At 46.8% G+C, this 27,428-nt stretch overlaps 1 protein-coding gene across 1 annotated transcript in view; it reads left to right on the top strand.

The window, feature by feature from the left end:
- BLMH (bleomycin hydrolase) overlaps positions 1 to 27,428 on the top strand; it is a 648,489-nt gene that overhangs the window by 186,301 nt on the left and 434,760 nt on the right. Inside the window, exon 7 of the mRNA XM_069615257.1 lies at positions 7,220 to 7,375. Coding sequence (XP_069471358.1) covers positions 7,220 to 7,375 — 156 coding nt within the window. The remainder of the gene's footprint in view (positions 1 to 7,219; positions 7,376 to 27,428) is intronic.

Raw genomic sequence — 27,428 nt, 5'->3', positions numbered from 1 at the left:
CCCTTACTATGATCATGAGTCAAGGAAGGACCGCTTCTTTGTGAGATTCCAAGGTGATGAGGCAATAGTTCAAGGGCCATATGTCGGAGATGCGGATCCAAATCTTCGAAAGTACAGACTTGTTTAACTCTGTTGACAAACGCCTCAACCTTCATATTCAAGAACTTTACCAGGGGTTTGCTGTTCTGACAGCCCATAGGCGGGCCAAAGGGTTCTTTCCTCTGTACGTTTGTTCAAAGTAGTGGATACATCTTCTATCCACTTACAGCTTGACCTGTTGGGAGAAGCCTTAGAACTCTGCAAAAACCTGTCGGTTCCTATTGTGGCCTCGAGAGTGGACCTCCGTCATCGACCACTTCCTACTGAGAAGCTATGCATGGGCGGGGGGCCCTCTGGCCACTCTACCAATAGTGGCAGCAGGCCACATTTTATGAGAAAGGGCCTTAGGGGGAGGGAGGGAGACCACAGTCCGTAACAGGCCCCCTACACCACCAGAGAATCCAGGGGAGTAGAACTGCACTTAGCTAGAAGGTAGGCACCACAGGCTGCATAAAACAAACAATATACACAAGGGACACCATTAGTGCCTCATGACCATGCTCCTTGGAGAAAGTTGCGGGGCTTAAACTGACATTTAAAAGTTTCCTAGTCTGTAACCTTTCCCGGGCGGGGAAGACTGGGCCCGTTTGGATAGGAACTGTGTGCCAATCGGAGAACAAGGAGGAATTATAACGCCCTTAGGAAGCAGGAAGATGAGGGCTTTTGGGGGAGGGAGTAGTAGAGTGCAAGCTATAAATTGATTAGCAGAATTTGCTAATTAAAATGTTCTTGATTCGTGAACAAACTTATTTGATTAGCAATTTTGTACTAATATTTTAAATGTCACTAGAAGTTATTTGTACCCAAGAAGTAAAATTATCAACAATATTGCATGCTTGTGTACAGCTGAAATAAGACATTAGTAAGAGGAGTGTCTGTAAAATATTAGGTGCATAAATGGATGTAAATAGATATGATAAGGCTCTGAAAACATTTTTCAGTGAAAGGCTCTGTTCAGCTGGGTGCAGTCAGTGTTGCACAGGGAAGTGTCATATATGCTTGACCCATCATTTGCTCTGTAAGGAGAAGTTCAGAGGTTTTATAAAAGTTCACAATGTGCAAGGAAAGTCATAGTCTGAGACTAAGTACATAGTGTGAATTTTCGGCAAGCACAGTAATTGCCAACTTCAGGTGGATAAAAGAGCCCTTGCCAGTCATTGGTAACTGTTTTCAATATAGCGTTAATTACCACTTTTGGGGTGGCGGGCACTAACGCTCCTCAAGCCAGAGGCAGGAAAGCACAAGTGCAGCGTTCTAGCCCTGCACATCCATGAAATCAGTTATTTATCATCATCATACTCTGAGCCACCGTCGGGGGTGCTGATAATTCATGCTTCTCTTAAAAAGAAATGACCCATGTATCCGAGATTGGAAATAGTATTTCTAGAACATGCATGTGTCCATGGTGGTGTGTAGTGGAATAGGCAGGGGGTAGAGGTGTGGCACTTCAGTGGAGACTTGGCCTCGGGCACTACTTCCAAGGACAGGGTGAAGGCTGGGCAGAGGTGCAGCAGCTGGCATGAAATGTGAGCAACTAATTGCAGAATCTGCTTGCGGTTCCCAGCCTCTGGATTGGCCAGCTCTCCCCTACAGGCGCTAATATACAATGCAATCGTAATTGTAGAGCCAAGCGAGCTCTGGAGGCTGACTACAGTGTCTGGTATTGCAGTAGATCTGTAGATGTACAGACTGGATGGAACTATTGATCACTACTTTGTGAAAACTAGTTAGCTTTGTGTATTCATTATGTAAGAGGTTCGAAAATAAACGACTAAGCAGAGTGGATGGTATAACCGGCAGAAAACTGGTAAACTTATGTTGAATATTATAGTTTTGCGTCATCTCACTTTAAGGATTGCTGGTATAAAACAACAGATAGAAAGTCAAGGAGTTTATTATACGCTTGTGGGTTGAGCACCAGTTGCACAGATGAATGCAACTAGCACATCTCAGAACTAAGTTTTCCACCAAAAGCATCTGGCCCTGTGAGCATGTACGTTTTCAAAAGTGTTCACCCGTCACTATGATGTGCCTTCCTCAACAAAATGAAATATAGTTGACACTGAGATTTAGCTACTTACATAAACTTTACTGATAAACATGGCGACAAGCAGTGTTTTATTGTAGAAATACTGTTAGTATGCCTTATTTAACATACATTTTTATGAAGGGGATTGCCGACTCTTTCAAAGACAATAAAGTGAACACATGCTGGTCTTTGCCAGACAAGATGTAGTATTTTAAAAATATCAACCTGATTACTTCTGGTTTGCAGTTATTTGTCTTGCGCAATTTTCAGAGTGGAGGAGATGATTGCCCTCTCTCTACATTACCCTCTTTGAACTTGCAGGAGTTTTGATGTCAATATCTCTGAGGTCGACACTTACCTGTGTTACCATCGTTCACAATCACTCTTGTCCGTTTGTTTTCTCAAAACGTTCGTGCTTATCGAAAGTACTGTAAAGTAAATTGTAAAATCAACACAAAATGCTCTGTGTCATTGTGAAATAAACATACACACACAGAACAACTTTATGGCCTGCAGGATCTTTTCATCCTGATTATTTTCTTCTTGTACATGTACCCACCTGGGTAAATCGGGACTCCGCCATGCGCCCTATATTTTTTTTACTCCATTTCTTGCATCTGCACATCAGCACATGATTTTAGTCCAAGTGTTCACTTTACATTCCAAAACTGGATGAATATATATGTTAGATTTAATCTTATGCAAACCATGGAGGTTGCCGGTGCTTGCAAGGGTATGGAAAAGTCTGAGACTACGGAGATTGTTTAACACCGGGGAGCAAGTGGAAACTCTGGAGCAATTGCAGAGTGTTCAGCATGGGAGATAAGGCACAAGAACGTTAAGAAATTAAAGTATACTGCTATGAATGTATGTATGTATGATGTATAATAGTTTTAGTGGTGGTATGCGTAAGGTTTTATTGTAAGCCGTATGCACATAATAAAAAGTGGAACAATTAGTGGAAATTTGGCAAGATTTAAATTTATAAAACTCATGCTTTACTTCCTGAGATTAGTACTACCACTTTTTTCCCCTCACCAAAAAGCTGGACACCAAAAAGTGAGGGTGACTTCCTATTTGTGATACTGGGTTTATGGGTCAATTAAGATGCACAATGTATGTCTGCTACTAAGATTTGCCAGTGTTTCTGAATAATCTTAATTTTTTTGTGATGTATTACGAAGATCAAAATCAACCTCACATAGTCTCTCATTGTGTGCAGTTGTAGTGTCCGTTTTTTTGTTACCTGTAAATCATCTCTGTGGAAGATGGTTAATCACTTTCGTAGGGTTTTCCCTGTCCTCTAAAATTTCGAGCTGTTATTTGTTATTTTGCTCTTCTTGTCATAGGTGTCTATTCTAGAACAATTTCTAAGAATACGTATATAGTGCCCATAAGGGGATACTCTACTTCAAGTTCATGGGATGACTCCTGTTAGCATGCAGAATACAGTTGTAGTTTGTGAGCTTATCTAACAATTCAGCATTAATAAGCCATTCTCCTGTCTCATTTTAACATCTAAAAAGGCAATGGTTGCCTTACTATTACATTCTGTGTGTTTTGAATTTAAATAATTACAATTAAGGTGGGATACAAACTTAACATATTCCATTGCTGAACCCTAAGCAGGTCCCATCCAAAGCAGAGTAATGCGTTTGTCTACTATGTATCCCATCGACCGACCACAACTCCTAGTTTTCTCTGAAAGTGTATCCCCCTATTCACAATCTTGAGACATAGCTACAACGTCTGCAACTAAAGATTGTTACTACTTTGCTTCTGAGGTAGTGTTTCCTAGTCTTGCATTACCTTGTCTCCTTTTTTCTATGTTTTTTGCCTCACTACACCCTCACAGCTAAAATCTTCCATCACACTCATTTTGTATCAGATGCCCTCAAGGGCTAGTGTACAAATAAGACGCCTACCCACTCCCTTCCCTCTAACCCCCTGCTTCTATCAACCCTCTCAACATAAATCCCAAGCTCTCGCTCAACCATGAAGCCTTATGGATAACCTGCCCAGCATCCTTTGTCCCCCTGTACAGAGAATACCTACCACCCACCACACAGGTAATTAGTGCTTTTGAATTGCACTCATCGGCACACCATTTCTAACAGTTTTCTGCATTTGCTTCTCACTTGTTCCCAGTAACAGCGCCCCCGACCCTCCACCACCACAGCAACCTGTCTTTTACGGAGCCACGTGCAGGAAGGCAAAACTTGTCAGAAGGGCACTTAACAAGACAACTTCCCTTTGATTTGATGTGGTCAGAACTAATGCTCTTTGTTTAAATGCCAGCTTTTTAATTTTATTTTGCAGGCACTAAAAAAGGAAAAGGAATGGCTGTGCCGAAACAGTACCTCTCCCATTAAATATTGTTGTACATTAAAACCTGTTACTTGCACAATCCGAATGCTCTCAAGGCCTAGTAGGATTCCCTCTAACCTGTTCATTGTATTCTATTGCTTTGTTCCCATGCTCTCTCCCCTTGCCCTGTGGGCGCTTTGACAATTTCTTGTATAAGCGCCTTACAATCGCATAATGAAATAAATAAAATAAGTTGGCCCTCACAGAGGTTCCTGCAGGCTGTAGCGAGAGCTGCTGCTACCAGATGCCATTGGCAACTTAATTACTTTGGGTGTGCCGAGGGTCTGTTTTGGACAATTGCCTGGACCTCTGACCGGGGGTCTATGCCCACTTTGGGCAATTTGCCTTGCAACACATGGTATTGTGGATTCTAATTGCTCACATTATTCCATCTATTGGTAGCTATATTGGTTTGGGAGTCTCAAGAGGTGACATGTGTGAGAGACTGTTATCCATTTGAAGGACATGTAACTGCCTTTTGGGTAGCTTTCTCTTTCTAATGGCGTCAGTATTCTTACTAGCCCTACAGATAATCAGTTTACCAGCCATGTTCCCTACCTAAAATCTGGTATATGCTCCCAATGAAATGGGGAGGAAAGATGCGCCAACAAAAAAGAATGTGAATCTTGCTAATAGGAACCTGCCCCCTGCTTCAGTGGTACCTTTAGAGCAATGCCAGTGGAAAGGGCTCAAATATTACTCCCAAATCTGAAGCTCTAAGAAAAAATACATGTTTTCATTTGCATGAATTACTAAGTAGTATGGATTACAAACCTAAACAATACTCTCATTGGGAGTAGGTTTGTTTTTACTCCCTAAAATATAGTTTGACAGAACATCGAAATCTTATCTGGCGCCCTGCTTCATTGCAAAGATTCTCTTTTCAACCCTCGGACCCCTCGGATTGCTCGTAACTTTCCTTGTTGCAGTGCACTCAAATTTCTCAGCACAAAGAAGTTGCGATCGTCGGACTTTTGTAACGGGCTCATGCAACTCTGCTTATGTAATTTTGACATCACTTCCAGTGCTTTTGGTGCCGTGCCTGTGTCTGCGGAACCATGCATTGCTCTGTTTCTGAAACCTTACTAGGCGTGGAGATATTTAAAGAGGTAGAGTACTGTATCTATTACCAAAGTTAAACCTTTCTTTAACCTCAGTACCAAAAATACTATGACCACTCCAAAATCGGGGCATGCTGTGCCCTGTGATAGAACTGTTTAGGCATATTAACACTGTTGTGAACGTTTCATCCAAATATCTTCCCCATCACTGAAGAATTGGAAGAACAAGGTTCATCAGCACACAATCATTAGGCTCTTACGAATTGTATTTTAATAAATACCGAGAAAAGTGGCATGAAATCACCCCCACCTCCGTCCACCCCCATATTGCAAACCGTGCATGCAAGCTGTGGATCTGCTCCGTGCTATTAAAACGCTTACCTGTTTGAGTAATATGTGAACCTCCAAACAGCTTCATTTGGATGGCTCGTTCAGTTTTACTTATGACCTTGATCATCAATCTTGACTACTGCAACCCCTTATACCGAGGCTCCAGAAATTACAACATAACTAAGCTCCAGACTAACGCGTTAAGAACTATATTCAACATTCCGAGAAAGCAACACATTTAAGCCATCAAACGCAGCACTAACTGGCCTGCAGTCAAAGATAGAATTAACCTCAAATCCCTTACCCTCACACACAAATGTCTAGCCAACTCTGCACCCATAAATCTCGCCGATAGGCTTACCAGAAAAACATCAGAGCTCCCATTGAGAGGCATACACTCAACCTGCCTAAATGTACCCAGATACAAGTTACAAAAAGCAGGGGGGCAGTTTCCCAGTGATGGCCGCTAAATTATGGAACTCGCTCCCCATCAACCTCAGATCTGAACCCTCCTGTTTCAGCTTCAGAAAGAACACTAAATCCTGTCTACTTTCACAGGATTCACAAAATTCTGCTCTTCTCCCAGCTGCGAATTGGCAACTGCATGCATCATCTGCTCCTTCATAATTTTTGTAAAAATCTTGATTGACATTATGACTCTTTATATTGAATCTGTCTTGTATATATTTGTTCTCCTGCAACCATGTTTGCAAATATTCCATGTATGACTTTACTACTGCCTTGTTTATATAAACTACATTTATGTACTTTTGCAACTTGTAACGTGCCCAGATACCTCAGAGTTTGGTGCGCTTAATAAACAACCCCCACCACAGATAATTGTAACCATTTTAGAAGGGCTTCTTGTGAGATGTAAATTTAATTTCCTCTGCATTTTTTAAATACTGTTTTCATCTGAAAAAATGAGCACATCTTTCTTTCAGTTTTATCGTATGTGTTTTATCAGTTAATCCCCATTAAACAAATATCAAGTTACTCTTCCAGTTGCCACCCAATTTTTGACATGGAGAGTGGTGTTCTCTTAAATCTGTATTTTGCAAACCCGTATTGAGGCAGAGACAGGACTAAGAAATCTGTGATTTGATTGTTGTGGCTAGATCAATCTGTGAGTGATAACACATTTGATGATATTGAACATGCAGGCTGCTGTGCCACAGCACTGTCCAACTTGGTTGCTGTGGGTCTTTGTTAATGAAATGTTTGAGAAACCATGATCTAATGTAAATGAGAAATTGTGAATCTTATTTGTCAAAGTGACAATGCACAAAACTTGTTATGCAAGGTTTTTATTTTATTTTCCAATGTGCCATAGGTTTTCCGAGTGGTCAGTATCTGTTTGGGAAGTCCCCCTGAAACAATCACTTGGGAATTTAGAGACAAGGAGAAAGCGTACCACAAGATCGGGCCTATCACGCCACAGCTGTTCTACAAAGACCATGTCAAGCCTCTCTTCAACATGGAAGATAAGGTCTGTCCCCATCACTGTGCTTTCAGATGTGCATGAAGTTCTTGGAAATGTACTCTTAGTTGAAATCTTTCTGATCATGCTGGGCTCATGGAACTAAATTAAGAGTCCAAACTGCTTTGAAGTTTGTGATTTCCTTGTTTGACACTGTGTATCCTGCATAAACAAGTGCTGCCATTATCAGTAGGTCTTGCTCTGTAAATATAGATTGTGTGATGTGATTATGGCTCTGTACAGTAAGTTGTATGCACGTTTGTTTGTGATTTAACACAGTGGTCTGCTCCAGTGTTTGGCTAATACCACAGTATTATTACATAGCAGTAATGAATAAACAGCAACAAATCCAACTTGATGATATCAGTAAAAAACATCTTTTATTCTTAGCACTTCTTAATTGGTACTTCAGAAGCAGATTGTTTGGTCAATGCGTTTCGGACTGAATGACCATCCTCAGGGCCGACTTTATTAACAATACGAAATAGAATATCAATGACAATATTGTGCAACAGTGTCAGATTTGTGTGTTCTGCCAGTATTGTAGTAAAACTGAGGAACATCGTAGACACATGATCCTTTCACATTCACTATGCTGGCAATGGCTGTTGGGGAGTTGTAATACAAAACATATTGAGAGCCAAAGGTTGCAGACCTCTGATTTAACCTAAAGAATAGCAGCATATGTTTTGTTGATAGTTGTGGCAAGGTATGTCCTATACTTACAAAAACATTGGATATAAAAATGTCTCACCATTTTAAGAGCCTAGCTAGATACTAAATTGTCCAGTTTTATAACTGACAAATGGCTTATCCTTAATAGACTCAATACAGCTTCTATGACCACAATGGCAAACTGTATCCGCAAATCCATAAAAGCAAATACTTTCTCAATGCAAAATACAAAGGCACCACACATCGGAATTTAGATTGATTAGGCATTAAAAGTCACACAAACCTTGCAGAGTGCACAAGTTTAATTCCGTGACAAAGGGTCAATGTTCTTACTTTAATTTCAGAAACTCCATTGCGGTGCTTCTGGACACATACATAAACAGTTGTCCAGACTGCCATTCCCACGCGGAAGTCAGATCAGCTGTTCATTACTAGAGTCTTGTACAGCAGCCCATCTTTTCATGAAGGTAATGCCAAGTCTAGACTTTTATGTATATGATCACCCTCTTCTTTCTTCGCCCCCTACTCCATCTCCCCAAAACTAAACATTGATATGCCTGGTTCGTCTGTCCTGGGAGCATCGACAATAAACAACACATTGGCCAGATAGTGAAAATATTATTGGTAGCAGAGGTATGGGGTAAGTAAGGGGAACAACTGTATGTTCATAGCATGTTTGTGTAACTAGGCAGAAGAGGTTTTGTGTGGTCGATGTTCCTAAGTGTGTTCATCTGTTAGTTGTTTTTTTCCTGTTAGTTGAGTATCTAGGCTTTCATGTGCTGTTTAAATGCCATGTGGTTTTCCTCTGTGCACATCTCAGGACTCGAAATAAAGATTGGATACGTAGGAGCTAAAAGCAGCTCCTGGGTATCCAGCATTAATCGGTGACCAGGAGCTACCACTGGGGAATGAGGAGCTAGTGCATAGCGTTCTACAAATTGAACTTCCATAGAAGATGGAAACGTCATAATTGTCCATTATTTATCACCCCTTAAGCTTTTAATGCCATAAAGAAGTGTACTGAGGCTTATTTATACATGTTCCCAAATGCACAGTCAAATTCACATAAGTGTTTGTGTTTGGCATCCGTTGGCTTGGGGTGCTAAAGATAGCTCCAGGTAGCTCTGGATGTCAAGCTAACCAGACTCTTCTAAGCTACAAGCAGGAGCCACATACCCCCCCAGCTCTCCTCAATGTTCAAACCCTGCATGTGGACATAGACTACTAAAGTTGGGTTGATAAGAATTCAATGAAGGTTTTCTGTGGCATTTCTGTTTGAAGCTTGGCACTGATACTAAGGTGGCATTGCTGGATAAAAGTATTCTCGACTTGTGGAAGAAATGTATCTTGAGGATTCCGGCCTTTGCCATGTAAGGCACGTAGGCAATGCAGAGGGCTTTAACATATGAATCTTTCAGTTGATTGGGAGCCAGTGAGTGCTCAGACTGGTGATGTGTTTGTGTCTTTGAAGTCTACGACTGCCTCGTTTTAGACTCTTTAAAGGCTATTCAGTAGGTATTCCGAAAGCTCCAAGCAGAGATTTTTGGCTTAGGCCAATTTTGTGAGTACTAGAGCGAACATTTCCATGGTTCTGCATGTCCAGGTCAAGTAAGACATGACGAGTCTCACATTCGGAGTTGAAGGCAGCAACTCCTTATGAGGATTTTAACATATTGTTCGAGCGAGAGGTCGCAATCCATGAGGGGTGTGATTCTTGCCAGCTGCTCCATTTATTCAGGCCATGGGATGGATGTACATTATGTAGTATGGTGCCGTAAATTAAAAGTTTGGTTTTGCAGTGGCTAAGTTTGTCATCTTCAAATAGGGTTCATGTTCAAGCCATGTTGTGCATTTGTTGTAGGGCCTTTTGTGAGCTTGTAGGTGATTTAGGTATAATCTGTGTAGTTGACGAATTAAGGCCGGTTGTTAGTTTCCAGAAGCGAGGCTCTATATATATTTATAAGGAGGAGACAAAAGACTAGATCCTTTGGTTACTCCACTTATGAGGTTCAGGGGTCATGACCTGAAGGGGAGGTTTGTGTTTGTCCTGCAGGTTAGAAATAAAATGGTCCAGCATAGTGTTTTCTTTTAATCCAGTGCCTTCTAATCCTTTTAGAAACTTGTGCAGATAGTATTGAGTGTACCTGTCCAGTGGGGATGAGTGCGCTAGACAGGTTGGTCCATGTGTTGTCCCACAGAGCACAGTGTGGATTCTCTTCCTCTTGTTGGATTCAATTAATGTGACTCATGTAGGAATGTTTCATTCAAACTGCTCCCATAGCTGCTTGTAAATAATGTGGGAAATTGGTCATTTGTTTGCTAGTTGTTGGAATCTACCATAGGTTTTTTAGGAGAGACTTGAAGTAAGGCTGTTCTGAACATGTGATTGAAATGTTGTGGTGGGCTTGGAAGGAGGGCACTAGTCCAGGTTGCTTTGCACAGGTCTTCCTGGCAGCGTTCTGGATTGCCAATGTTGACTGTGGTGACGTAGTCCTGATTAGAGACAATTCTTCTCTGTATGTATGTTGCTGTCATGGTAAACCAATGTTTCTGTTAAATAATTTTCTCTCTAAGTTTTCTTGCGCTAGTGTTTTTCTCTTTTGAGAAGATTAAGCGAAGGAAAGGTAAAATAATTTGTGTTCTCTTAACCATTGCAGTTAGGATCAACATCAAGGTTGCAGGTAGTTGTAAGGTTTGCCTGTGCTCTGGATATTTACTGTTGGGAGATATGGTGTCATGGAATGGAACTGCTGGGCATAGATTCGGGATGGACCAATCTAATGAGTAGATGGTACCGTTACACAGGGCCCATAAAATGCGACCTTTTTATTCTGAACTGCTTGGGCCCATTCTATGGAACTGTCAACCACTCTGGTCCTTTGCAGTCAGTATCCCTGTCAGTGTTCTCTGAGAAACTATCCACTCTGAAGATTTTCATCCGGGAGCTTCAGGTTTTTCTAATGAGGCTGTCAGATGATTGACTGTTTACGGTTGCAGGCAGCAGTAGTGTTGTTCAGATGGTTGTTGGTTTATGTGATGTTAGGGTCCACTTCTGCTGAGTTTTAAGATGTGCACCATTCAGGACTGTGGTGGCGTCCTCTGGAGCCAAGATACTTTAAAGTCTGGTGTTAAAGTGTTGTAGGATGACTCAATTGAAACTGATGTGTTGCATCGCCTGGATAGGCGCAGTTAATGGGTGGTCTGGTTCAGTTGTGTTAGGCAGCTGCATGTATGAAGGGTCTGTCACCTGCTTGTGCATTATTGCTTCTGTTCGTCCGTTCCTCCTATTGTTGGTGATCGTGATTGCCAGGTGCACCAAGCTTCTGGAGGAGTGTAGAGGCAGCTGTCTGTCTGTTCTGCTGAGACGATGACCAACACCCAACTCTGATAGATTAGTACTTATATCTTGCATAAAGCACTTTCCTTGTGTCATGCTTTTGGCTGGAGTCCAGTCAGTTTGGGTTCCATACAATGGGTAGACAACATTATTTCAGGGTGGTGGTATTGCTCATTCTAACCCTGAGGCAGGCCTGCTATCCCTTGCGCCCCCACTTCTCCCTCTCCCCAACCCAACTCTGGTCTTGGACATCTGCCTCTGTCACCCACAACTTAACCACTAGACTTTGATTTTCCTTCTTTTAGCCCTAAATTATTAATTATACCCGATATTATTCTTCAGAACACCAGAGATTATGATCGTAATCTCTCATCCGCCAGTGGCCTTGTCCCACACAGCTTTGTGGCACTTGGTGGCAAGCAGCCCTACAGATGAGCATTGTGCCAGCCATTTTTACTTCCTCAATGCGAGAAAATAATCCCATTTAAAATGTGAAACACTTAACTTGATGGTCAACCCACTGCTACCCGACACAACTCACTAATCTGTTTTGTTCAGTGGTACCAGCAGACTAGCACCAAGAGAAGACTCTCTAAAGTTCCTTCAGGTCAGATAGTGATACTAAAGTGTATATTTTAAACCTGTAATTATGTAATTTAAGTATGGCTTACACAATATCTTTTTTTATAGTTGAAGTATATTTTTACTTCACTAAAACTCCATTAGGAATGTAAATTACGTGTTTGTTTTGTCAATCAGACTCTTACGTCCTGTCCCCTTTCCTCCATACTGTATGGGGCGTCCCTTCCAAGGGACGGGAGACTGAACCATTTTCACCAGAAAAAAACCTTCTTCCCCTTTAAATTTAGAGGCGCGAGGGGTGCGGCCCATGGAGGATGCGCTGCCCTGACTCCGCCCTCATGCACCACACTTCAGTCCCCTTTTCTGCGTCGAAGGGAACGGGCCAAATTCACCAGCGCTCCTAGGTTTGACTTCGGCCATGTAATTCCATGTGCGGATACGTCTTCTCTTGTCTTTTTTTTTTTTTCTTTTTTCTTTTGATCATTCAGGTACTCGATCCTCAGGCTTCACGCTCACCCCGGCGCATGACTTCTTCTACAGGGTTTAGCAGGTGTCCATCCTGCAACAGGCTCTTCCCTACTTCAGACCCCCACACCCTCTGCCTAGGCCCAGACCACGGTTGGCAATCTTGTTCAGCGTGTGACTCGCTGTCCTCAAAAGCGCTGAAGAACAGACTAGCCAATTGGAGGGAGCTTTTCCAGAGGTTGCCTCCATAGGACTTCAAGAACTTCGTGGAACATCGAAACGGGCCCAAGGCAGGGCCGATATTCTCCATCGCACCCCGCAAGGGAGACTCCTTCCCAGGGACTCTCCTGCATGGGAGGGACCGCTCGGGCCCTTCTACCAGCGCGTGCACCGAGGCTGCTGCATATACCGGCCCCTGGGCTGATGGATCCATGGATCCTCCCGGTGCCACTGTTGAGGGACCGAAAGGTTCTTTTACCGGGTCTTCGCCCGAGGGGATACACCCTTATACCAGCACCATGGCCGAGGGGATACGCCCTAATACCGGCAATACGTCCAAGGGGGCGCTTAAACGCAGCTCTACCGACTGCCGAGTGGAGGGTGTGTCACCTACCGGGCCTAGGCCTGAGGAGCAGGGTAGGCCTCAGGATCCACATACGAGTCCTGGAGGAGGCCGGGCCCAGCGGGCCGAGCAACACGTCGCAGGCAGCCTGATAAAATGGCTGCCATGCCAGAAAGAGGCACCCGTCCGCCATTCCAGGAATTCGGTGAAGAATGAGTGTCAAGGTGGTACTGGCTTCAACCAGGTACATGGCCTACAGCCTAACCCTCTTACGTGCAGGGCAGCTTTACTTTGCGTCCATATGGACAGGGTATGCAGCAGCCTCAACAGCCTCCCGCTACCCCGCCAGCACCCCCTGCCACCGCTTCAGTCAGTGAGGTTTTCTTCGAGAGATTCCTCGGCCTCATGAAGTCACCTCGTATGGGCGTTCTCCTCAAAGACGCCATCAAGGAAGTAATTCCCGCCATGCCAGCGGCACCACAGACGCCTCTGTCAGCGCCCTAGTCCCCGGCGCAGCCGCCTCCTCCGGCTCCACAGCCGACTCTGCCACCTCCTCAGCCTCCAGGCACAGTCCCTGTACCCGAGCCTTCGGCACCAACTACTACTACTACTACTCCTCCTCCTCCACAGGATCCTCCAGATCTGCAGGATACGGATGAGGTGGAGGATCCCGACATGCCATCCTCAGCCAGGGCCTTCCACAAATGTCTTGCTGGTCTGGCAGAGTATCTGGGCCTACCCCAACCTGAGGTCAAGCAGCCGGCAGAGGGTGTTCTGGCTGAAGTCCTCACACAACGCCCCTCTGCCAAATCGGGGATTCCTATGTAGTCTCCCTGGCCAAGAAGGGCTGGCTCAAACCCCACTCAGCCCAGCCGGTCACTCGTCGCCTGGACGCCATGTACAGGCATATGGAGGGGGATACACTCTTGCTTTTGTCCCACCCTCAGTCACACTCCTCTGTGATCGCTGCGGCATCACTATACTCCAAGCCTCAGTCGTCCTCAGCCGCCTCCTCTGCGGCCCTGCTAGGCAAGGAGGAGAAGATCTTGGAGGCGTATGGCAAGAACTCTATTCCAACGCCTCTTTACATCTGCGTCAGGCCAACGTCGATGCCATGCTGGCAGCCAACCAAAATACTATGGTGGGAAATTGCGGACTTCCTCCTGGAACTCCCCACCCAGAGCCAATCACACTTTAAGTCTGGGCTAGCTGAGGCCAAGCGGGTGGCGCATGACCTCATGGAATCCACAGTGGCCCCTATTGACACGTCAGGCCGTGCCATCTGTATTGCCATGGACATGAGAAGGACAGACTGGCTCCGGGCAACAAAATTCAACCCGGATATCCAGGAACGCATACTAGATCTACCGTTCTGAGGGGGCGTGGGGTGGGGGGGAAACTCTTCCACTCTGCTACGGGCGAAGAGCTGGACAAGAAGAAAAGCAGCTCACAAACAGCTAAGTCTTTATCCATCCTTACAAAGACCACGCCCAAATCGCACAATCAATCTCAGAGCTCAGAAAGGGGGCGTACGTAATGAGGGTTCTGCGGCTTCCAGGAACGCAGATCCAGGCAGCCGGACTGCTCGACAACTCAGAACCGGCGCAACCAACAAAAGGGGGGGGGGAGGAGAAAGGGCTTTTCCCAACCCCCCTCCTCAGCAACAGCCTCAGAGTGTAAGAAGGCATGACACGCCCCTTCGGGTCCACGTGTCTCTGGTGGGGGGCAGGCTTGCTCTCCATGCACATTTCTGGCACCAGGCTTGCTCTCCATGCACATTTCTGGCACCAGAATTTTGCGGCCCCCTGGATCCTATCCGTAGTATCCACAGGGTACCGCCTTCCTATCACAGCCTCTCCTCCCTCTTCCCCTCCACTCCCACAGGTTGGGACAGCAACTCTTTTGGCGGAGATCCGGTCGCTCATAGAGAGCCAGGCAGTGGAGGAAGTCCCAGACTCCCAGCAAGGCTTTGGCTTTTACTCAAGGATTTTGGCCATTCAGAAGAAGAACCAGGCGGGACCTTTCCACCCTTAACTTCTCTTTACCCCTGCAAAAATTAAAGATGGTTACGCCAGCTTTTATAGCGGAGACATTGGACAAGTGAGACTGGATGTGCTCCCTGGATCTGAAGGACGCGTACCTACACATCACGATTTGGCAGCCCCATCGGTCTTTCCTACGGTTCAGGATCATGGGCTACCATTTTCAATACAAGGTCCTTCCTTTTGGCCTCAACTCGGCCCCCAGGGTCTTTACCAGACTCATGAATGCGGTGGCGGCCCTCCTCGGAGCGCAGGGCCTCGGCATCTACCCATACCTCGACGACAGGCTCGACAGGGCTACATCTCGGGAAGCGGTTCACCACTCTTCCCATGCCCTTATGAACACACTGCACAATCTGGGCTTCTCGCTCAATCTCAAGAAGTCGCAGCTGTAGCCCACGCAGAATCTGACATTCTTGGGCCTTATCTGGGACACGTGCTCCGGGAAGGTCTTCCCTTCGGAGGACAAAATCTTGGCTATGAAGAGGGCATCCACCCACTTCCTCAGCAGAGAGGTGACCTCGGCATGGTGGTACACACATCTCCTGGGTCTACTGGCAACTCCTATTAGCCGTTCCGCACACAAGGCTAAGGATGAGGAGGATTCAACTGCACTTCACAGCCTCATGGAACCAGGAGCGGGGCTCTCAATCCAAGACGATCAACGTTCCTCCATCTCTCCACTCTGACCAGGTCAGAGCCCCGGCTCTCTGGGTGACACATTTCACCTCCAGTGGACCGGCATGAAAGCCTACGCCTTTCTGCCCACTCCCCTGATTCACAGGGTAATTTGCAAAATCAAGGAGTCTCGCCAACTCCTCATTCTAAAAGTTCCATGGTGGCCAGCCACGCAATGGTTTTCAGAGCTCCTCAGCCTCACAGAAGTTCCCCCGATTTACCTCCCGACAGGCCCAGCACATCTGCTGGCACAGCAGGGGGGCAGGGTCATCCACCCTGCACCAGAGAAACTAGCCCTCGCAGCATGGTTCCTGGGCAGGTAACGCTTCTGCACCTTAGCCTCTCACAGGCTAATCTGGAGATCATACAGAGCCCAGTACAAGAGCAACGGGACCAGATTCTGCCTCTGGGCAGACTCCAAAGGAATCGGCCCTCTGAAGTGCACCCTGGACTACGTGCTCTCCTTTTCAGCGCACCTCACCCACTCAGTCGTGCAGGTGGAAACCTGCTGCACATACCTCGCAGCCATTGGGGCTTACAGGAACTCTGAGGAAGGCATTTTCTCCTCCTCCAACCCTATAGTCAAGAAACATCTGACGGGACTCACAAGGCTCTACCCGCCCGTCAAGAGACCACACCCTGTTTGGGACCTTAACATAGTCTTGGGCGCCCTTGCGCTCAAACTGTTTGAGCCAATGGCATCCGTGGGCATCAGGCTGGTCACCATCAAGACGGCCTTACCAGTCTGCATCACCAGGCACCATTTTCTGAGTATGTTGCAGCTTAAAGAAAAATCTGCTACACCAAAACCTTCCTCAAAACCAACTCCTCATGTAAGATCTTACATTCCTTTTCCCAGAAAGGAATACTTTAAATCTTTATCTTCTATTTTTGAAGAATAGGAAAGATCTGAGGTTGAGGAGGTTGCTTTTGGTCTGGAGTTTGGTACTCCAAATGTGCCAGTGTGTCTGATCTCTGAGGAGAGTAAAATGAGGGACCTCATTGACACATTACATAATGCTAGTGGTGTAGATACATCGCCCAAGATGTAATTTGGCAAACCAGAACTGGGAGAACATGCCGGTTCCTCCTACCTGCAGCTAATGTCAAAGGTGCTAGACATTTCAGGATGGGCTAGACCACCAGCTCAATTTATTCATGATGATCTGACGGACATTCTAGATCAAGGTCTGCCCACTGACCCAATTTTACCCTTCCACATGGCCTTGCAAAATCAGGTGGCCAAGAATTGGGGAGTCCCCAGATTCTATCCCACCTGTGGATAAGTCTCTTACTAGAAAATACTGCCCTTCCAGTAGCGACCCCGGCTATCTGTCCAAACACCCCACTCCCGAGAGTTTGGTGGTCCAGGCAGCCACAGCTACATCTAACAAAGTGGCGTACCCTTCCATTCCTCCGGATAGGGACGACAAGCGTGTGGGTAGATGGGCACGCAAGGTATTTTCCACAGGGTGTATGGCCCTAAAATCGGCCAACTCCACATGTGCCTTAGCCATATTTGTGTACACTCTGTGGGAGTGCATCTCCATGGCGGCGGAGCACATACCAGAAGGGGAGGGCTTCCTAGCTATCGTTAGAGATGGCAAGGAAGCCATGTGTGAATCCCTTCAGTCTGGTTTGGACACTGCAGACTGCGTCAGCAGGTCCATGGCTGCGAGCACTGTTATGGTTTTGCATCAGATATGCAGTCCTGTCTCCTGAACATGCCATTTGACGGGTCTCCCCTTTTTGGCAGCAAGGCTGCCAGGAGCCTTGAGAGGTTGCAGACCTCAAAAGCGGCAGCCAAATCTTTAGGGGCCGCCGTTGGGCAACCGTCCACTTTTTTCGTTCATCAGGACAGTCTTGGAGGGGACGATCCTATCGTTACTACTCATTTGGAAAGGCGAGAGTAATGCCCAGTTAAAGAGGCCAAAGAAAAAGCCCCGTGGTGGACGAGGTAAGAGTACTAAGCCAGCTCCAACTGCAGTTTCTTTGCCATCAGCAGCTGCAACATCCACCCCAAAACCGCTTTGAGAGCTTATGTCACGTAACACCAGTGGTAGGCAGGGCTGTCTCAACATCTGCAAGAATGGCAACATTGCTTCATATGCCTGGGCTCTGGAAACAATAGCCCGAGGTTACTGTCTCCCTTTCTTAACACAGCCTCACAACAATCCACCAGGGAAAAGCTCTTTGAGGATTCCAGATCCTCTCCTACAGCAGGAGATATTAACCCTGCTAGAGAAAGGTGCTATAGAACCAGTACCTGTAGCGGAGAAACAAGGGTTGGTATTCCCCATATTTTTTATCCCCAAAAAGGACAGAGGACCGAGACCCATCTTGGACTTCAGATACTTGATCAAGTTCCTCAGGAAGGACCGGTTCAAGATGGTCCCACTTTCTCAGATCCTTCAGGCCCTTCTACTTCAGGATTGGTTGGTGTCATTAGCCCTTCAGGATGCTTATTTCCATGTGCCTATCCATCTCAAGCAGAGAAAATACCTGAGGTTCGCTGTTGGCGGCTAGCACTATCAATTTTGAGTCCTGCCATTCGGGTTGACCTCTGCCCGAGGGTCTTTACCAACCTGATGGTAGTGGTGGCAGCGCTTCTCAGGAGGGGGTTCCTGTCTACCCCTACCTGGAGGGTTGGCTGATCAGGGTGTGCTTTCCTGAGCAAGCCTTGGAATCATCCAAGTCACCTGGCAATCCCTTCACAGACTGGGCATCTCCCTCAATTTCTTGAAGTCACAAATGACGCCTTCCCAGCAGCTCCAGGACATCAGAGCTGTATTAGACACATCCTTGGGAAAGAGCTCGCCACCCAAGACTAAGGCTCAAGACAGTCTTCAAATGGTCTCAAAATTTCAGAGTGCCCAGGATCTTCCGGCCTACTATTTCTTGAGGTTTCTCGGCCTCATGGTATCCTGCATTTTTCAGGTGCCAGAGGCCCGCCTGAGGATGGATCCCTTCAATGGGCTCAAAAGACTCAATGGTCCCAGTTCTCGCGAAAGATGAGACCTACTTCAGGTTCCGAGCAGGCTCGCACAGGATCTTTTGTGGTGGGCCTGCGAGGACAATATTCTGAAGAGGGAACATTTTTGGCAACCATGACCAGAGATTACTGTAGTGACAGACACCTCACTAGCTTGGTGGATGTCAACGGCCTAACAATCAGTAGTCGTTGGTCTCCATCGAAGTCCAAACTACACATCAACCTTTTGGAGCTGAGGGTGATCAGACCATCGCTGAAAGCCTTCCTGCCCTCAGTCAGAGGAAAGAATGTCATGATAATGATGCACAACATAGTGGCCGTGCATTACCTCAACAAGACGAGGTGTAGGGTCACTACCTCTGTGCAGAGAGCAATGGAGCTCTGGCACTGGGCAATTCAAGAAGGAATCTCCTTATCAGCAATTCACCTGGCCGGGGAGGAAAACACTACGGCGGACGCTCTGAGAAGGCAGAGTGCAGTGTTCCACGAGTGGGAACTAGCTCAGGAAGTCCTTCAAGAGATCTTCGCCCTTTGGGGAACCCCTCAAGGAGACCTGTCCGTGACCAGGATCAACCGGAAGTGTGAAAGGTATTGCTCAAAGGAATTTCCTCCGAGAGGAGCTCTAGGAGACGCGTTTGTAGTGGATTGGGATTTCCCAATACTATACATGTCCACTCCGTTCCCCGTCATTCCTCAAGTCATCAAGAGGTTGAGACGGTCCAGAAACTGCATGATCCTAATTTCCACGGATTGGGCCAAGAGACTGTGGTAGCTGGACCTTCTAGACAGGTCCATCTGTCCTCCACTTTGTCTTCCGCAGAGATAATCTTCTCTCACAAAGGGAGGGACAGGTTCTCCATCCACAGGTCAACACTCTCAAACTTCACGCTTGGTTTCTGAAAGGCTGAGACACAAGGATTGGGACCTCCCGAATGACGTCATGGAGGTGTTGCTTTCAGCAAGAAGGCCAGCAACAAAATCTGTGTACCGTTGCCATTGGAACAAGTTTTTCGACTGGTGCAGGGAAAATAATGTTGATCCATTTCTATGTTCAATTCCAGAGGTGTTATCTTTCCTCTTATCATTAGCACACAAAGGTCTTAATGTTGGGACAATAAAAGGTTACCTGCAGCGCTTTCCATCTTCAAGCACTCTTTGGAACAGTGTTCCTACTTTAAAATTCCCTTGGTGATTCCAATCCTAAAAGGGCTCAATAATGTGTTCCCGCCTTCTTTTTTCAAGTCCCAGTTTGGGACATTAATCTGGTTTTAAAGTTTTTGATGTGTGCCCCATTTGAACCTTTGCACGTATGCCCATTGAGCTTGTTAAACTTCAAGACCATTTTATTGGTCGCATTAACATCTGCACATAGAGTGAGCGATTTGCAGGCACTATCTTCCAGGCCAACCTATACTGTGTTCTACAGGGACAGGGTTGTGTTGAGGGTTCAACCCTTCTTCTTACCCAAAGTCGTGTCTGATTTCCATTTGAATCAGAAAATCATTCTGCCGGTGTTGCCGCATCCCGGAAAAGAGGAGGAAAGACTCCACAGGCTGTGAGCTAGAGGTGTGCAAGCCAATGAGGGTGGCTTGGCTCCAGTTCCTCTTGAAGTCCAGAGCTAATCAAGAGCGAGACATGCATTAAGGGTGCTGTCATGCCAAACGTGATAGAATGGAAGAGGCAAAAAAGGGGGTGACAGACTAAGAAAAGAACGGTTTGGGGTGGCGAGGGCAGTGCCCGATGAGCCAAAGAGGGAGAACAGATAAGGAAGAGATAAATAAGGCGAGGGCAGATACTGAGATGAAAACCATTGAGGGCGAGATACAGGTTTGTTGAAAAAAGATGAGGAGGTGGTCATTATACAGCGAGTGCCTTCAGTGCAGTGTGAACCAATTTGTCTTGAAATGGCACTTTGGTCACTGGTGCTCCCAGCAGCGGTCACCCATTTAGGTAGCACACAGAGGATTGCAGCAGCACCTGCATTGCTGAGCCCACGAATGCCAAGATTTCTGTAGTGCTTGAAAAAAATGAGTCATTTTGAAACTTCACTTATAGGAGGAGAGGCACAATGCATGTGTTACTAGAGTGCAGTGAACACTGTAATCCCATAATTCAATATACATTCTAATCTTGCTGTGAAAAAAATCTAATACTTTGGTAAGATTCTAGCAGAACTCGTTCAATGCATATATTAGGATCAGCAAACCTAGTGCAAGAGTATTTGCATAGAAGCTTGCCGGCTGTTATTAGGAAGTGATTTCATGTTTCTGTTCATTTTTGGGTTTTTTTCATTTCTCAGAAACAAGGGTTGCATTTGAACTCTAAAATCACGAAATGAGCAATTATTGGTGTCAAAAGCGGCCTTGTTTGAGTGCAGTGGAGGTGCGGCTTGGCACTGCTGAATCGATATGTCACATGTTTACTACGTGCAAAGGCACTTTCCTCTGTGGTCCTGAACTCTCCTTGCTGCGGCAGGCATGTGGAGTGAACAGTGTGTCACTGGAGACTACAGGAGCTCTCCGACGTTGGGGAGCAGAAGCAGGAGTTGCTTCTGAGCTATGAAGTGGACCGTAGTGGAGGAGGTTCGATAAGGTTTGCCAATGCTGACACTTTTGTCTTGCGCTCTGCCTCGTGGGGCGGTGGTCCCACCAGTAACAAATACAAAGTAGAGATTTTTCTAGCCTCACTCCTTTGTCCTTTCTCGTTTTTTGTTCCTCTGCTCTGCTTGCTTGCGGATTTTGTATCTTACCTTGACGCAGTTTGTGGGAGGCATGGGATCTAGGACCTAGTTTTGCGAAATATCGACAAGTGCCGACTAGTGGCTTGAATCCCTTTTGGGCATTGCATCATTCGTTTATTAAATCCAAGCGCTGTGGAGAACTGCTGTACAGTTGTAGGATTTGCCTGGGGAACAGTGAGAAGCTGTTAAACAGTGAGGGTGAATATAGTCTGTTGCTGCTTATAAAATGCATCAGCATATAGCCAGTTTGACGTTCAGTCTGATGTTCAGCGTTCCCCGCTGGTGTGTGTCATGTACTCCTCTTTAATGATGCCTTTGAAATACGCGCTAAGGAGTTAAGCTGCAAGTGTTTCCCCTATGGGGGGACTCATCTAGAACTATTCAGACAAGTGACCAAGGGTCAGAGCTGCGAGTCCTGCCATTTGAAGCCCCATTGGAGACCTTCAAAACCTCCAATTGTGGATCACCTTAGTTCTCCGGCTTCGATGTTCCTGATAAATAGACTTGGTCAGCCAAAACTTGTCAGGGGGAGGCAGGGCTTCTTATGCGAAATTAACATTTTGTTTCTGCTAAAAACGCAGAAAATCACACTCTGGAATAAACAGTATTAGCACCCATAATTGATAATTGTGAAGATGATTCATTTCCTGATGCTGATTCTTTTAGATCTTTGCCAAACTGAGTTTTTGTTGAAGACAGATTCCTGAAGTGCCAATACACCATCTCTAGCCAGTGTAACTTACCATCTCCCGCCAGTATAAAATTCCTTGGACCACTCGCCAAATTTATTTTATGAATCTCAGGCACCTACACACTCGACCTGGCTAACTTCATCTTTGTCGCAGTCCTCTATTTTTGAAACCAACTGTTTGTGTTGAAACCAGTTGGTTAGGTGCCACTTCTATATCTGCATTAAATTATGTGCTTAGTTCTTTTGTAAAACTGTATGACAATATTAATTCCATGCAGAAAGATCAAAACGCAATGGTTCTGGCAATACATTCCAAAGAGGGGTTTTTGGAGGGGTTCTTAGTATCGTCCAACAAATTAGAGGCTTTTAGTAACTTATAAACATTAATACACTTGTGCATGTTCGCCTCAGAATGTCAGCAAAGAATCCCTCTGTTGGAGCCAAGATATTATCAAAGTCTTCTACAGTACCAATTTTGGACAGTGAGGTTGTTGTGGAGCTACCAAAGATCTTCCAACCACTTGAGAGATGTAGAAATAGATGTGGAAGAGAAGACCGAGGCAGATTTAAATCATTAAACTTTATTTCAACAAGGTCACAAAAGCCATACAAATCAAATAAAATTCCAAAATACAATAAATTACTTACAACATTTAAATAAGACAGCCTAAGGAGAAGAAAGAAAAAATGGTAAGAATTACGATACAGCCGTAATGCAAGCTGTTCAAGCAGATCCTAGGTTAGTTCGAGGGCACCAAGTAACTAAAAACACTGTCAAATATGAGCACAACCATCATCTTGTTTAAGATCAGAAGAACATATTTAAATGAGGTTCCCGGGGGTTCATACAACAAGTTAGAGGAGAGCAAGGTTGCAGCCTCCCTTATTGTCTTCAGCTGGTCATCCATCTGTGTACATTTTGGACCCCATTACTTCACTGTGCCAATTACAAAAAATCTCAACCTTATTCGTTCCACAACACAACTAGGATCCCAAACCAGCCAAATTTCCTGGGGATCATAACAACAAACGAAAATTGGAGAAGCTTGGCCGTTCCACAGCTTCCCTGAATCCATTTATACAAAGTTCACACCGAGAGTTTTAACTCTTGCACTCCAAGCCCATCGTAGATACCTGCAGGTTGCAAAGACTGCCGGAACTTCAGCAGAATTAATGCAAATTGCCATGGCATCAGCAATAGTCCAGCAACCACGCAGGCGGCAGAGTGGCTTTTCACGGATAGTGTGACTGGGAACAGCATAAGACAACGTTCTAGATCCTCAACCACACTTGTACATAGGGGGCACAGAGCTGAGCCCTCAGTGCGCCACTTACATGATACAGTTGCTATCAGTAATGTGCCAAATCGAAACATTAAGTATATTGCTCTTTCAGACTTCGGATTGATCATAGAGTATGAAATTGTCCTTTACTACAATGGAGCAAAGAAGAAACCCTGATTTATCTAGAGTAATTTCAGTCGTCTTAGTCATGAGGTCTGTAGTAATACCTCATGAATTACTCGAAGTACTATATATTAAGGTTAGAACGTCTTCTGATTGTAAAAGGGGACATAATCTTAAATGGATCTAATGTGCTAGCCTTAACTCGATCGAAAGTTTGAGACATATCCTCAGCGGATATTGAACAAGTGGAGTTTATTACAGAATTTGCACTGAACTGTGTAAGATTATTTCACCAGCATGTGGTCTGGCATGGATTCACATGCTCATGAATATTCCCTGTCGTCAGGCTGGGCATCCTCTGTAAAGAAAACATCTGTTTCAGTTTAGTTTCTGAACGGTCTTTCTCCTAATAACCAATCACTGGTCTATGGGATCAGACTGCCCTCTACCTAAGCCCCTTCTCTGGCAGCAATCTTCAGATTTTTACCGCACGTTCAAGTGTTGAGTCCTCGTGCTATAGCTCTCAAGCTTTTACTGCGTTTTGCGATTTTTCTAAATGTTTTGCTGTATTTTTCGGTCAATCGAGCCTTAAGTTCCATCGATCCATCAGCCGACTAACGGGGACCCGTTTTTTTGAACTTTCAACACCCCTCAAGGGTGATTTTCCATAGAGTTCTCTTCTTGGAGGATTCCAGAAGATTCTTGGAGGCCTACACCGCATGGACATGGCCGAGGATAAAGGAGACTCGACGCCTCTGTTCAGGATCTGCCCAGGATGGGGGCTGCGGAACATCTTCCTGGACGATGGGCACTCCCTGTCCCTTTATTGCCTACATTCGGACTGTTCGCACTTGGAGGAGGCCTGTGCCTTCTGCAAGAACATGGTGCCACGGACCATGAAGGACCGTCGCAAGCGCTCACCGAGTGGCTGCAGACGAAGATCCCGGTGGCGGGTGCGCCCCCGGCAGCATGTTTCTCCTAAGAGAAAATCTGAGCGGTCTTCTAAGACCTTTGGCGACGGGGGCCCAACATAAGGTTGGTACGGGCTCTGCGGCAGCCAGGCTGGGCGCAGCATCGCCGACGCCGTCAACCACGAGCCAACACTCCGGCTTGGCGAAGAAAAGGAAGTCAGACCACCAGGGTAAGCTTCGGGAGAAGGCCTGGTTGACTCCGATGGAGAAAGCTAAGGGAGAGCGAGGCTTTGGCCCTCCCCCCACGGTGAAGGCCTCAGACGCGCCCAAGGTTGTGAAGGCCCAGGTTTAGCAGGCTAAGGCATATATTGAGGGAGTGGTGGCGTCCCAGTGGAAACGACCCCCACTCGGAGGGAAATCATCTTTCCTGCCCATTGAAAAGACGCCCGTGAAGACGATGCCAATCATCTCCCTGAGGCCGTCGCCCCTGGCCGAGAAGAAGGGGGAGGGGGGCCGGTAGTCCTGCCAGACTCGGATAGCTCCTCCTCCGAGGAGCTCTCGGGCCTGAAGACAGTGCTTGTCAAGAAATTTGAGGCCAGGTCCTATGGGAAGGACACCGACGAGGCAGATGTGGAAAGCGACGAGGGAACTGACGAGGGGCGGCAGGACGGTGAGGAACCGGAGGACACCCCGACGCTCCCGTCGCAACTGCTACCACCACCGACGGACTGGTCGGCGGACATCCTACAAGCTCTGCACACCCTGTGTTCAGAGATGAGGACAAGGATGCCCATGTCTCCAGCAGGAGATCCAGCGGCACCTGGACCATCAGGGGACCCGCCGCCTAAGCGGAGACGAGTCCACCCACCTCCACCCTGCCAGCCTTCACCTCGATCCCCTCCGCCGAGGGACGAGACGGGCGACGGCAGAACGGGCCTCCCGTCGCCGTTACCCGGGGCTTCTCCACCCGACGAGATTGGCTCGTTCCGCGCCATGATCGCTAGGGCCTCTGAGCTATTTCAACTGAACCCAGAGGAACAGAAGGAGGGATTCCTTTATCAGCGCCGAGAGGCCAAGAGGAAGACCATGCTCTTGATCCCGCTGTTGGACGACATTTGGTACGAAGGACTGTCCCTCCTGAAGAACCCGTCTTCGTCCTGGCAAGGAGAGACCAGTACAAGAAGAAATGCAGGGTGTCAGACTCTGCATCGAAGTGTCTCACATCTCAGCCGTCCCCGGACTCGGTGGTCTCAGCGGAGGCCAGGAAGAAATCTGCAGGGTCGGCGGCATCGACTTCCACTTCCCCACCAGACAGCGAGGGAAAGAAGCTAGACGCCATGATACGACGGGTCATCCCGTCGGCGGCAACGACCATTAAGGCGGCCAACACTCTCACCATCGTGGCCTGCTACAACGGGGAGCTTTGGTTTAAAATTGCCCCTCTCCTGGACCTACTTCCGGACGACAAGAGGGCAGAGGCCCTTGAAATCCTACAAGAAAGCGAGGTTGCATCGGACTATGCCATCACAGTTGCCACGGACATCGCCAAAACCAGCTTCTGCCAGATGGGCAACAGCGTTTGCCTTCATCGGCGTGGTTGGCTAAAGGCCACCAATTTCTGTCAAAACGTCCAGACAAGGGTATTGGACATGCCCTTCGACGGGGACAACTTGTTCGGCAAGACAGTGGATGAATCTCTTCAAGCCATCAAGGCAGACACCGAGACGGTTGGTGCCTTCGGCACACTCCAGCAGCGACGGCCATCCTTTCGGCCTCCCGAGGCAAGTCCCATGGTGCCTCCAAAGGATTTGGTTTCAACTTCTCGTCATACCGTCAACCATCCCATTTCTCGGCCCAGGAAGCCTACATGGGCCGCAGCAAAGCCGGAGGAAATAGTCATCGCCAAGGCCCCCAAAGTGGGTAGTCCATTGTGAAGCAGGACTGAACAGGCACTGACGTCTGGACCCCACGCAAGCACCCCGGTGGGAGACCGGCTGGCGAACTTCGTCGGCGTGTGGAAGTCCATCTCCATCGACCGTTGAGTGCCTGACGCCCTGGCCCATGGACACACCCTGGAGTTCCAAAGGAAGTGTCCCCCACGTTCCACCAGTGGCCAGGCAAGAAAACCACGTCCGACAACTGCTGCTAGAGATACGAGCGATGCTGAGAAAGGGCACGATAGAACTCGTCCCGAAGAGGCTCCGGGGCTCCGGAGTGTACTCTCAGTACTTCCTCATCAGGTAAAAGACCAGGGGTTGGCGGCCCGTCCTGGATCTCCGCTATTAGGATAGATTTCATAATTGTATGTAATTTTCCCTCCATGTGGACACCCCCAAACTTTTTGCTGCTGTTTAGACACCATAGACTGACTGCAACTTTTCTGCAACATGTAACAAATGCAGAATGTATCGTACAGTACAGTGTACTTGGGTCTCATAGTCCATTGCAATGACCCTAGATACTCTCGATGGACTTTTTGTGAGATGTGCAGATGTCATGGACAGGGCAGGTGGCAGCTTATCTTTTCATAATAAGCCTTTTCCTGCCATGTTAACCGTGTTTGGCACAAATAGGTGGCCTGGCTCCAATATGGCCATGCCACGAGGTTCTTTGTCCTGTAATTTGGCCATCTTGCCCCTTTGCCTTCCCCAGGTCGAGCCGACACGGGTCAGTCCTTTTTTGGACATGCAGTTTCCCGCAAAACGCCAAGCTGTCGCGGGCTTCTACATGCCTTGTGTGTGTGTGTCTCCAGGATGTGGGCTGGGGTGTCTGTCCCCAATACACATTCTGGGTGCCAGAGAGTCTGGAGTGCCATGAATGACTGGTACCACCGTGGTCCATGATTGATCCACGTATGGAGTGTGTGTTTGTGAGCAGATCTCCCATTGGGTGCTCTTCGTTTTGGCGCAAAGGGAACTTTGGATAAGAGGAGGCCAAAAACACCCATACCATGTCAATCTCTGGAGTTCTCACTGAACGAA

Source organism: Ambystoma mexicanum, chromosome 9 (genome assembly GCF_040938575.1).
Source record: "Ambystoma mexicanum isolate Mex_15411 chromosome 9, UKY_AmexF1_1, whole genome shotgun sequence".
Lineage (NCBI taxonomy): Eukaryota > Metazoa > Chordata > Amphibia > Caudata > Ambystomatidae > Ambystoma > Ambystoma mexicanum.
Note: the sequence above shows the minus strand (reverse complement) of the source record. Positions and strands in the feature narration are given on the sequence as shown.